This window comes from Glycine soja, chromosome 15 (genome assembly GCF_004193775.1).
Source record: "Glycine soja cultivar W05 chromosome 15, ASM419377v2, whole genome shotgun sequence".
Lineage (NCBI taxonomy): Eukaryota > Viridiplantae > Streptophyta > Magnoliopsida > Fabales > Fabaceae > Glycine > Glycine soja.
In genome coordinates, this window is record NC_041016.1 from 17,841,377 (window position 1) to 17,852,227 (window position 10,851).

Below are 10,851 nucleotides of genomic sequence, written 5' to 3' on the forward strand. Positions count from 1 at the left end.
GGCGATTTTTGCTCCGATCGCTCTTGCTGCAGCTCCAGCCACTTTAAGGACCTCCACTCCGTGCCGTCAGATCTGCAGGTTCGCTCCTCGAAATTCTGAATTATTATTATGAATTGTTAATTTACTTTCGTAATTTTCCGAGTTATAACCTGTCCAAATTTTCCTGTGTTTAATTTCTTTATATCTATTTATTTATTGATATTCCTCGCCGATTAATGCAGACCAAGGGTTTCCAAACGGTAGAGGACTCAACCAACCGCTACTTCAAACCGTTCAGGTTTTTATTCTACTTATTTTTTGTTCGAGTTCTTTCTCATGTACGCGCACACGATCAATCTTCTAACGAAACGTTGCCACCGAAACACTGCGTATACATACATTTATTTTATTTTATTTTATTTATTTATTTGCTTCGGTTTTGGTTGTTCAGTGAAAGTAGAGTAAATAATGTCATTTGTAGATAGAAAAAAAAAAGGTCAATATCCTATTATAATTATAATTTGACATATACGTGATATGGTGCAGTAAAAAAATATACACAATATTTTTTTTTTGGTGCTGATATATATGATGCTGATATATTCTTTAGTTCTTTGAAAAAGTGTGGCACTTGCGTACATATTTACAAAATCTTTTATGGAAGTCTATCCTGTAAAAATCACATCTTGAGTTTTTTATTGCTTAATTAATGTAAAAAGTCACATCTTTAGTTTTCTTTATTTAATAAAATCTATTTGACTTAACTATCAAGCACGATCAACTAGCATGACACATAATTTCTCATTTTAACGAGTGATTTCAAGCAAAATTATCTTCCAAAGATACACGTAGGAAAATTATATTTAACTCTGACGAAAAATAATTTACTTAGAATTACATTAATATTTAAATTATTAGTGAAAATAAACTTCTTTAATTTATTGTTATAACAATTTAAATAAAAAAATTTCTTGCTTGTTAACATGAGATTAAGTAATTTATTGAATATGTTATTTTATTTATCACGAAATAAATATTTTCTTATGAAATAAAATAAGAATTTTTTTCTTCTTCTTAATTTCTTCAAAAGAATGGTCAACCATCAATCTCAGCCAAAGATGTGTGGGATTTTATAGTTCTTGGACACTAATCGAAATATTATGTTAGCCACGTAAGTAAGAGTTTGGGTGCAAACAACACTGTATCATTTCCGCCATATTATCCTTTATTCTTCTTCAAAGTTTGAGTGTAGCATTCATATTGATATCTGTTTTTCGGAATGATGATTGATGTAGGTGTTCATTCAGTTATTTATTTGATTCTTGCTTTCATTTTGGATCGTGCTGCTCATCATCACAGGTACAAATGTTTGTTACCAATGAATATTTTTATTACGTGTTCACTGCCATTAATGACAATTGATATATGCTATATAAATTGTGTTCATGATGAGTGAACCTTAGATTCCCATTTGAGATTGGATGCAATGATTCTTGCGGATAGTTTGCATTAATCATTGTATTTAATCTTGAATTGTCCGTTTGGATAGTTTGGGGAGACTGATATTTTTATGGTAGATTCATGTGTTAAGGTTAAAATTATTTTGTTTAATTTGATGAAATTTCGGTAATGCATTTCTAGTTGTTCTCTGGGTGCATACTTGATTATCGGAAAATTAATTTCACCGATTTCATGTTGTGTACTTGGAGACCAATGCGAAATGCTGCCAAAATTTTGTCAAATTTAACAAAATAGAATTAACCTTGATGTATGAAGCTACCATAAAAGACGGTCTTCCCAAATGGGATAGGGCCACACCTATAATAAAAAAGTGAGATTTTCATGCATCGAATAACTTTGAGAGTATGACCGAGTTATTACTTAGATGGATCGAAGTTGGATGAATGAAAGTCGCATCAGCCCAGAATATGAGGAAGGCGTCGAGCAATTCTTACAATTTGCTTCAGAAAGAGGTCAACCGGATGAAGATGGAAAATATTATTGTCCTTGCATCAATTGTTTGAATGGAAGACGACAAATACTGGATGACATACGAGAGCATCTGTTGTGTGATGGAATTAAGAGGAATTATACGACGTGGATATGGCATGGTGAAATGACAGACATGCAGAGTGGGCAACAATCCGAACCGTTTGATGTAGAAATGGGAGATCGCTTGGAGGATATGATTCGTGACCTTGGACAAGAGTCTTTTCAGCAAGCACATGCCCCTATGTATGATACATTACAAACTGATTCAAAGAAACCTTTGTATCCGGGGTGCAAGAATTCGTTGACGCTGTTGTCGGCAGTTTTAAGTCTGGTTAATATCAAAGCCAGATATGGGTGGAGTGACAAAAGCTTTAGTTCACTGCTTCAAGTAGTGCACGACATGCTTCCAGAGGAAAACACATTGCCTAAAAGTTACTATCAAGCAAAGAAAATATTGTGTCCCATGGGTATGGAGTATCAGAAGATTCATGCTTGCCCGAATGATTGCATATTATACAGACATCAATTTCAAGAAATGTCGAAATGCCCTAGGTGTGGGGTATCACGGTACAAACTCAAGGATGATGAGGAGTGTAGTAGTGATGAAAACTCAAACAAGGGCCCCCCAGCGAAGGTGTTGTGGTATCTTCCGATCATTCCAAGGTTTAAGCGTATGTTTGCTAATGGAGACGACGCAAAAGACCTTACATGGCATGCAAATGAGAGAAACTGTGATGGAATGCTTCGTCATCCGGCTGATTCCTTGCAATGGAAGAAGATAGACCGTTTGTATCCGGATTTTGGCAAAGAGGCAAGAAATCTTAGGCTTGGACTAGCCACTGATGGAATGAATCCATATGGCAGTTTAAGCACGCAACACAGTTCGTGGCCAGTTTTGCTAGTGATTTACAATTTGCCTCCTTGGTTGTGTATGAAACGAAAATACATGATGTTGTCTATGATGATAACGGGCCCAAGACAGCCAGGAAATGACATCGATGTTTATCTCAATCCCTTGATTGAAGACCTTACAAAGTTGTGGGACGAAGGAGTTTTAGTGTTTGATGGGTTTCGAAATGAGACATTTAATTTACGTGCAATGCTTTTTTGTACCATTAATGATTTTCCAGCATATGGGAATTTGAGCGGTTACAGTGTTAAAGGCCATCGTGCATGCCCCATCTGTGAAGAAGACACAAGCTACATACAACTGAAACATGGAAGAAAAACAGTTTACACTAGGCATCGACGTTTTCTTAAACCTCATCATCCTTACCGACGATTGAAAAAAGCATTTAATGGAAGTCAAGAGCATGAAAATGCACCGGTACCGTTGACTGGTGACCAGATTTTCCAGCGGGTTCAACACCTAAATACAATATTTGGAAAGGTCCAAAAGAAAGACAAAAATAAGACTTGCATATGGAAGAAAAGGTCGATTTTGTTTGATCTTCCGTACTGGGTTGATCTAGATGTTAGACATTGTATTGATGTTATGCATGTGGAGAAAAATGTATGTGATAGTCTCATTGGGACGCTCCTTAACATTCACGGCAAGACAAAAGATGGTTTGAATACTCGTCAAGATCTAGCTGAGATGGGTATTCGAGCGTCGTTACATCCAAGGTCTGATGGTAGAAAAATATACTTGCCTCCAGCTTGTCATACTTTGTCCAGAAAGGAAAAGTTCAGTTTTTGTCAATGCCTACGACGGGTCAAAGTTCCACAAGGATACTCTTCAAATATTAAGAGCCTTGTGCATTTGAAGGATCTTAAGTTGGTAGGCTTAAAGTCTCATGATTGTCACGTCTTGATGCAACAATTGTTATCGGTGGCCATACGAGACATTTTGCCTAACAAAGTCAGGCTTGCCATAATTCGACTGTGCTTTTTCTTCAATTCTATATGTAGCAAAGTTCTTGATCCTGTGAAGTTAGACGAACTGGAAAATGAGGCTGCTATTATATTGTGTGAGTTGGAGATGTATTTTCCGCCTGCATTCTTTGACATCATGGTTCACTTAATTATTCATCTAGTCAGAGAAATCAAATGTTGTGGTCCTGTTTATTTGCGGTGGATGTATCCGGTTGAGCGATACATGAAGATCTTAAAAGGGTATACCAAAAATCTACACCGTCCTGAAGCATCTATTGTTGAAAGGTACATTGCAGAAGAAGCCATTGAATTTTGTTCAGAGTACATTGAAAAAGCTAAACCTGTTGGGCTTCCCGAGTCTCGGCATGACGAAAGAGTAAGAGGTAAGGGTTCAAGAGGACTGCATGTCATCACTCCAAGTGTAGAAGATTTGCAACAAGCTCACTTGTATGTGTTGAATAATAGTAATGAAGTTTTGCCATACATAGTTCGTCATGAAAATTTAGTCAAACAAAGTAATCCAAAAATGTCGAAGAACTCAGTGTTGAAAAAACATAACAAGACTTTCCTAGATTGGTTTAAACACACAATCTTGGCTGATGATAATGCTTCTGAAATGTTGAGAAAGCTAGCAGATGGACCTAAAAGAAATGTTAATACTTGGCAAGGATATGATATAAACAAGTATTCCTTCTATACAAAAGCAGAAGACCAAAAAAGTACAATGCAAAACAGTGGGGTTACCCTAAGGGCTGAATCTCAACACTTCGCTAGTGTACATGATGACAATCCTTGTGTAGCTTTCATCCCTTACTTTGGTTTCATTGAAGAAATTTGGGAGCTTAACTATGTCAAATTCACTGTCTGTGTTTTCAAATGTAAGTGGGTTGACAGTAATACCGGTGTGCGGACCGATGATGTGGGATTTACGTTGGTGGATCTTAACAAACTCGCATACCAGAATGATCCTTTCATTATGGCAGAACAAGCGAAACAAGTATTTTATGTCGAAGACCCTTGTGATCAAAGGTGGTCAGTGGTTTTACATGGAAAAACAATAGGTGTCAATGTTGAAGATGATTATTCATACATTGATACTTATGTTAGTCCATTGTCCACACAATTGTCACCTAATGTCATCGGAGAAGAAACTGACGATGTTCATGCTAATCGTAATGATCACGATGAAGAAGAATTAATTAACATCGTCTAATGTAATTTTTTTTTATTTTGTACTTAATTTCAATTCATTTAATTACATTCATACGCATTTATTTTTTATAACATATTGAATTAATGTTTTTTTTTTCACAGCCAAATGGCTACACAGTCAAACTCTCCTCCGCCTCCTCCTCCTTCTACTGGTGTAACATCGCATTCGTCGTCACCACCATTGAAGCGGACTAGAAAGGCCTCACGCCTAAGATTATTGGCGACTAGACCAGTTGGGGCAGAGAGACCCCTTGTCCATGTGGATCCTGTTACTGGCAAAACAGACGGTCCCCACAGCAAGAAATTTAGAACATATTTAGGGATCGTTGCTCGTGATAAGGTGGATGTCACATACGAAAATTGGAAGCATGTCCCTATTACTCAGAAGGATTTGATATGGGAGGATATTCAGGTATCATGTATTATTTCATGTTCCATATTGTTTGTTAGCCAAATATTTGAATTTAGTATTAATAAAACCTAATTTACTCTTTGTTAGGCTGAATTTGATATCCCTGAAGCATCTGATTTAAGGACAAAAAAGAAAATACTTCAGACTGTGGGGGAGCGGTGGAGACAGTTTAAGTCTGATTTGACGTCGAAATGGGCACTTGCAGCTGACAAGGATAGTGTTGATGACACTGTATGCAAAATGTACGGCATTAGCAAGGAGAAATGGACCCAATTTTGCCAGAGCCGTAGAGACCCTTCATGGGAGGTAACTAATTTGGGATTTTCATTTTTTTAACTTTAAATGAACTTATTATAATACATTGTAATCATGAGTTTCATTAATGTTTCATTTTTACAGAATGTTCGAAAAAAAGCACAAGTTGTCCAAAAACAAAACACTGCCCCTCACGTGATGTCTCGTGGGGGTTATGAATATTTAGAAAAAAAGTTGATGGATGAGAAGAGAAAGAAAAAACTAGAGGAAGCAACTCAATCCGGAAGCACTGACACCGTCATTGATCCTCCATCTCCCATCAAACGACACGTGAAGTGGAAGCTAGCCCGCACCAAGAAAACTGGTGACATGACATCTGAAGCAGCAAAGGAAATTGCTGACAAGATTGTAAGTCACTTTCAATTCATAATTGTAATTATTTTTTTTATTGTGTGATTAAGTATAGAATAAATGTGTTCTTCACAGGATGCGCTTGAGGAGCAGGCCTCACAGGGTTCCTTTGTTACCCATGGACGTCATGATATACTGACTGCTGCCATTGGGCGACCAGAACACCCTGGTCGTGTGCGTGCTGTAGGAGCCGGTATAACCATCAAACAATACTTTGGATCAGCTTCAAGGACCTCCTCCATTGCTCCCGAATACCTGCAACAGTTGACGCAACAAATCAAGGACCAACTAGAGGATTCAATCACAGAAAAAGTCACTCGACGGCTAATGTTATCCCTCAGCCAAATGCAATCACAGGGACTCGCACTGCCTCATGAACCTGATGTTGGTCCTTTAGCTGCTCGTGTCAGCACAAAGGAGAGTTGTGTTGATCCCTCAGGGAACGATCTAGACACCGGTGACTCATACAAATGTGGGTTGTATATTGAAGAATATCCTTCTCGCCTGGTTGCCCTGGGAAGAGTTTATGAGGGATCTACAACAATTCACAACATTCCTTTGCTGCACGATCAAGTTAAGGTTGGTGTTGAGGAGATTAGAGATGTAGATGCTCCTATTCTTGTACCCACTAAAGAGGTTAAGGTCGTGGGACAGGCTCTTAACACATTCCTTGCTTGGCCGACACATCTAGTCAAGCGTTTATCAGAACAGGTATTTTAGTGTCATTAAATGCTTATTTTTCCAATTAAAATGTTTACTGTGATTAAATTATGTCAATTAATTATGTTGGATAAACAGGGAGCTGTGAGACCCGCGAAACCTGCAGATAGGCCGGATGATGAGGTCGATGATCCGCTATATCTAATGACATTGACCATTCCACAGCTTTTTCTGAAGCCATTGCAGGTTATGTGGGATGCTACCTTGTTTGGCCTATTTAATGAAAACTTTCCCTTGTACATAAAGCATGAAGATCTGTCTGAAATTGCACATGGTGGTCAATGTCTCAGCATATCTGTTATACAGTTGTGGATTCTGTAAGTCAATTTAGATTATTGTTAGTTACCTAATTTATTGTTTTACCTTCATGCATAATTTACTTTGTGTTAACAATAATAGGCATATGACTGAGACAAGTATGCGAGCTGGGAATATCGATGTGTATGGATTCCTCGAGCCACAGTCTATCCAGAGATCTGGCCAATCACAATTTGAATCAGAAAATTACATTAAGAACTGGATGCAAAATTCAAAACGAGATGTGTACCTAGGAGCCTACTTGAATGGGTAACTTAAACTCAACAAATGAATTTAAATAATGTATAATAGTATAATAACATATATTGGTCTCCACTGCAGTGCACATTGGCAAATGGTCGTCATTTTGCCTAAGGAAAATGTTGTCATTTGGTTTTGTTCGTTGCATAATAAGCCAGACAACTACCTCAAAGGCATAATTAATAGGTCAGTGTTGTTTTTTAATATATTTGCATTAGCATTAGTCAGGTAAATCAAAATTTTAAATGTACAATAAGAATCTATGTTTGTATTCAATAGTGCTTTGAAAGGACTTGACGATACTCAACAAAGTAAATCCAAGACTCCTGCTAGGTGGATTGTTGTTAAAGTAAGTTATTTAAACAATATGTTTTCACTTATATTTTAGTATTGTGTAGACTAATTTGTACTGAACGTTGCATATCTAAATTTCATAATGTATTTAGTGTAATAGACAAAAAGGAAGCACTGAGTGTGGGTATTACGTCATGCATTGGATGTCAACTATAATCTTAGGAAATTTCCAGAATAATTGGGAAATGGTAATTTTTAATTCACCAAATTTCATATTATTATGATTGCTAATATATTATTAACTTATGTTTTATTATATCATGCAGTATTTCACTGATCCTAGACCATTGGAACCAGAAAGATTGAAGGCGCTTCGCAACCAGTGGGCAAAGTACTATTTGAAAGTGAAAAATGAAACTTAGGATGTTTAGACAATCTTGTAATTGTAGTTTATATTTACTTACTTAATTTACAATTCATGTCTCAACATTAAATATGTTTTAAATTCATAGTAATTAGTAAATTTCTTATTGAATTTTCTGGTAAAAACTGTTTCAAAACAGAATGAAAATTATATGTTGTGTGGTCTGATTTTAAAATTTGCAGGTTATTTTTGGGATTTATTGAAAAAACAGACATCATGTTAAAAATAAATTTCTAAAACAACATCGGTCTTTAAAAAAACTGATGTGAAATGTTACTTACAACATCAGTTTTTTTAAAAACTGATGTTAAATGTCACTTACCTCAACATTTTTTAACATCGGTTTTTAAAAAAACTGATGATGTAAGTAACATTTCACATCAGTTTTTTTAAAAACCGATGTGAAATGTCACCTACAACATCAGTTTTTTAAAAACCGATGTCAAATATCACATTTAACATCGGTTATTTTAAAAACCGATGTTACATGTCACTAACAACATCAGTTTTTTTAAAAATCGATGTTGATTTATAGATTTATAACTTTTTTTTCTTCATAATTCATATCATATAACATCGCCTATTTAAATAACCGATGTTAAATATCACTTACAACATCAGATTTTTAAAAAACTGATGTGAAATGTTACTTACAACATCAGTTTTTAAAAAACCGATGTCACATGTCACATTTAACATTGGTTATTTAAAAAACCGATGTTAAATGTCACTTACAACATCAATTTTTTAAAAAACCGATGTTGATTTATAGATTTGTAATTTTTTTTCCATAATTCGTATCATATAACATCGCCTATTTAAAAAACCGATGTTAAATGTCACTTACAACATCAGTTTTTTAAAAAACCGATGTTAATTTATAGATTTATAATTTTTTTTTTCATAATTCGTATCATATAACATCGCTTATTTAAATAACCGATGTTGTATTTATTAGTTAACATCGGTTTTGAAAAACCGATGTTAATGATACTACTTTTCACATCGGTACTTTCAACATCAATTAATAACCGATGTTGAAAGTCTTAAATAACCGATGTTAAAACCTTATTTTCTAGTAGTGATTGGTCTGAGCCTAATTTGATAACATTGACTACAAGAAGTGGTTATTGCACACACATACATGCAGTCTAGACCCTTCGGGAAATATTGTTAGTATGGCTGCTACGACAACTTTGATATGGCTTTTAGTTTTACATTGTGCTGGTATGTGAGGAAAAAAAGAGAACGAATGCAAGCATATAAGTGAGAAAAGAACATAAGAGAAATAAAGGAAACATAGAAGTTGGTTGAACAGAAATATAGTGAAATTTAAGAAAAATGTTTGAATTAAAATTATTTGATAGGTAAAAAAAGAAAACAATAGAATTTCATATTAGAAAAAGCCACACTTTTATTTTGTAGTTATTATTATTATTTATTATTGTCATTATTGTATTATTATTTTAGGCTAAATTATAATTTTGGTGTTTCACAAATTCATGATTTTGATCTTTTCTAATTTTTAATGGTAATATTTGATTATTCTAATTTTACAAATTGACAATTTTTGTTATATCGTCCCCTTGCTATAAATGATTCTTAGGTTGTCAACATTGATCAATTAATTTGTGAAGTGAAACATTTGTGTTGATTATTAGTGAATAATTGTGATTAGTAAATTTATTATGTTATACTATATTTAAAATAATTAAAACCACTGAGTATCAATAAAATACTTTTATAAAATATTAGGGACCCTAACCTCCTAAAATGCAGCTATGAACCCTAAATGTCCCCACCCTCCATCTCCTTCAACAACTCTCCACCTTAGCTTTTTTTTGCAGACACTAACGCACACACAACACAGTTTCCTTCTCACCACAATCACTTATGATACACTACTAAGCTAAGTGCATTGAAATTAAAGGAGTATATGGATAACTTTTTCTGCTTTCTTTCCATTGTCGGTATCGCTATTTATAGATACATTTAGATAAATGTCTATGGCTAATCGTGCACCAGCTATAGTTGCACTAAAACAAAGAAATAACAGAATTGCAATAACAAAATCTGCATGATAACTGAATTTGGATATGCTATTTGCGATTACAAAATTGGGTGGGAAGGCAATGGAATCTTCTAATGTTTGTCTACTGCTTGTTCCTTATACATAGTCCTTAAGGTGGTTAGGCTTCTTAGTGATCCTTATGGGTCTGCTAGTGGATATTGTGGTGTTGGAGTTGCTATCATTCCCCCCATCTGGTAAAACGACCTTGTCCCCAAGGTCGTAAGAATCTTGCAACTGTTCCCAATTCTCCCACATGGTGTCTTCGGGGGACAAGCTCGACCATTGAACCAAGACGAGTTTGGTTGGTGACGAGGAAGAAGGATCCCACTTCCAGTCCAACACCGAGTATGGTTCGATGATAGGATAGTTGTCCAACTCCTAGGGGGGAAGGTGATTTGGAAGAGTTGGGGGTGGTCCCTGGTGAAGTATCAATAGAGAAACATGAAATACCGGATGAATCCGGGAAGAAGCAGACAACTTAAGGCAGTAGGCCACCTGACCAATGCGATCCTCAACCTGAAAAGGGCCATAGTACCTTTTGGAAAGTTTGGTGTATTCAGCAAGGGATGTTTGGCGGTAAGGATGAAGTTTTACACACACCCAGTCACCTTCAATAAATTGGACTTCCCAACAGTGTGTATCGGAAAC

The 10,851-nt window shown here is 35.6% G+C and overlaps 1 protein-coding gene and 2 long non-coding RNA genes across 3 annotated transcripts; all 3 read left to right on the plus strand.

The window, feature by feature from the left end:
- Nucleotides 1-1,246: 1,246 nt before the first annotated feature.
- LOC114385914 lies at nt 1,247-6,726 on the plus strand. Its single transcript, XM_028345947.1, has 6 exons — nt 1,247-1,338; nt 5,161-5,470; nt 5,558-5,776; nt 5,870-6,133; nt 6,212-6,608; nt 6,716-6,726. Exons 1-6 carry the CDS (start codon nt 1,259-1,261, stop codon nt 6,724-6,726), a joined length of 1,281 nt encoding a protein of 426 aa, XP_028201748.1. The 5' UTR covers nt 1,247-1,258.
- A 7-nt stretch (nt 6,727-6,733) lies between these two features.
- LOC114387499 lies at nt 6,734-7,295 on the plus strand. Its single transcript, XR_003661331.1, has 3 exons — nt 6,734-6,847; nt 6,935-7,173; nt 7,256-7,295. It is a non-coding gene; the product is annotated as an uncharacterized LOC114387499 (long non-coding RNA).
- Nucleotides 7,296-7,897: 602 nt separating this feature from the next.
- On the plus strand, nt 7,898-8,257 carry LOC114386839. The gene is made up of 2 exons (XR_003661186.1): nt 7,898-7,956; nt 8,035-8,257. It is a non-coding gene; the product is annotated as an uncharacterized LOC114386839 (long non-coding RNA).
- Nucleotides 8,258-10,851: the final 2,594 nt, after the last annotated feature.

What these genes read in the sequence shown, in the direction of transcription:
- LOC114385914 (XM_028345947.1), top strand. Translation starts at nt 1,259, where the DNA reads ATGATGATTGATGTAGGTGTTCATTCAGTTATTTATTTGATTCTTGCT. An exon ending in CGTGCTGCTCATCATCACAG is followed by an intron (nt 1,339 to 5,160) that starts GTACAAATGTTT and finishes TTTTTTTCACAG; the next exon opens with CCAAATGGCTACACAGTCAA. An exon ending in GTAGAGACCCTTCATGGGAG is followed by an intron (nt 5,777 to 5,869) that starts GTAACTAATTTG and finishes TCATTTTTACAG; the next exon opens with AATGTTCGAAAAAAAGCACA.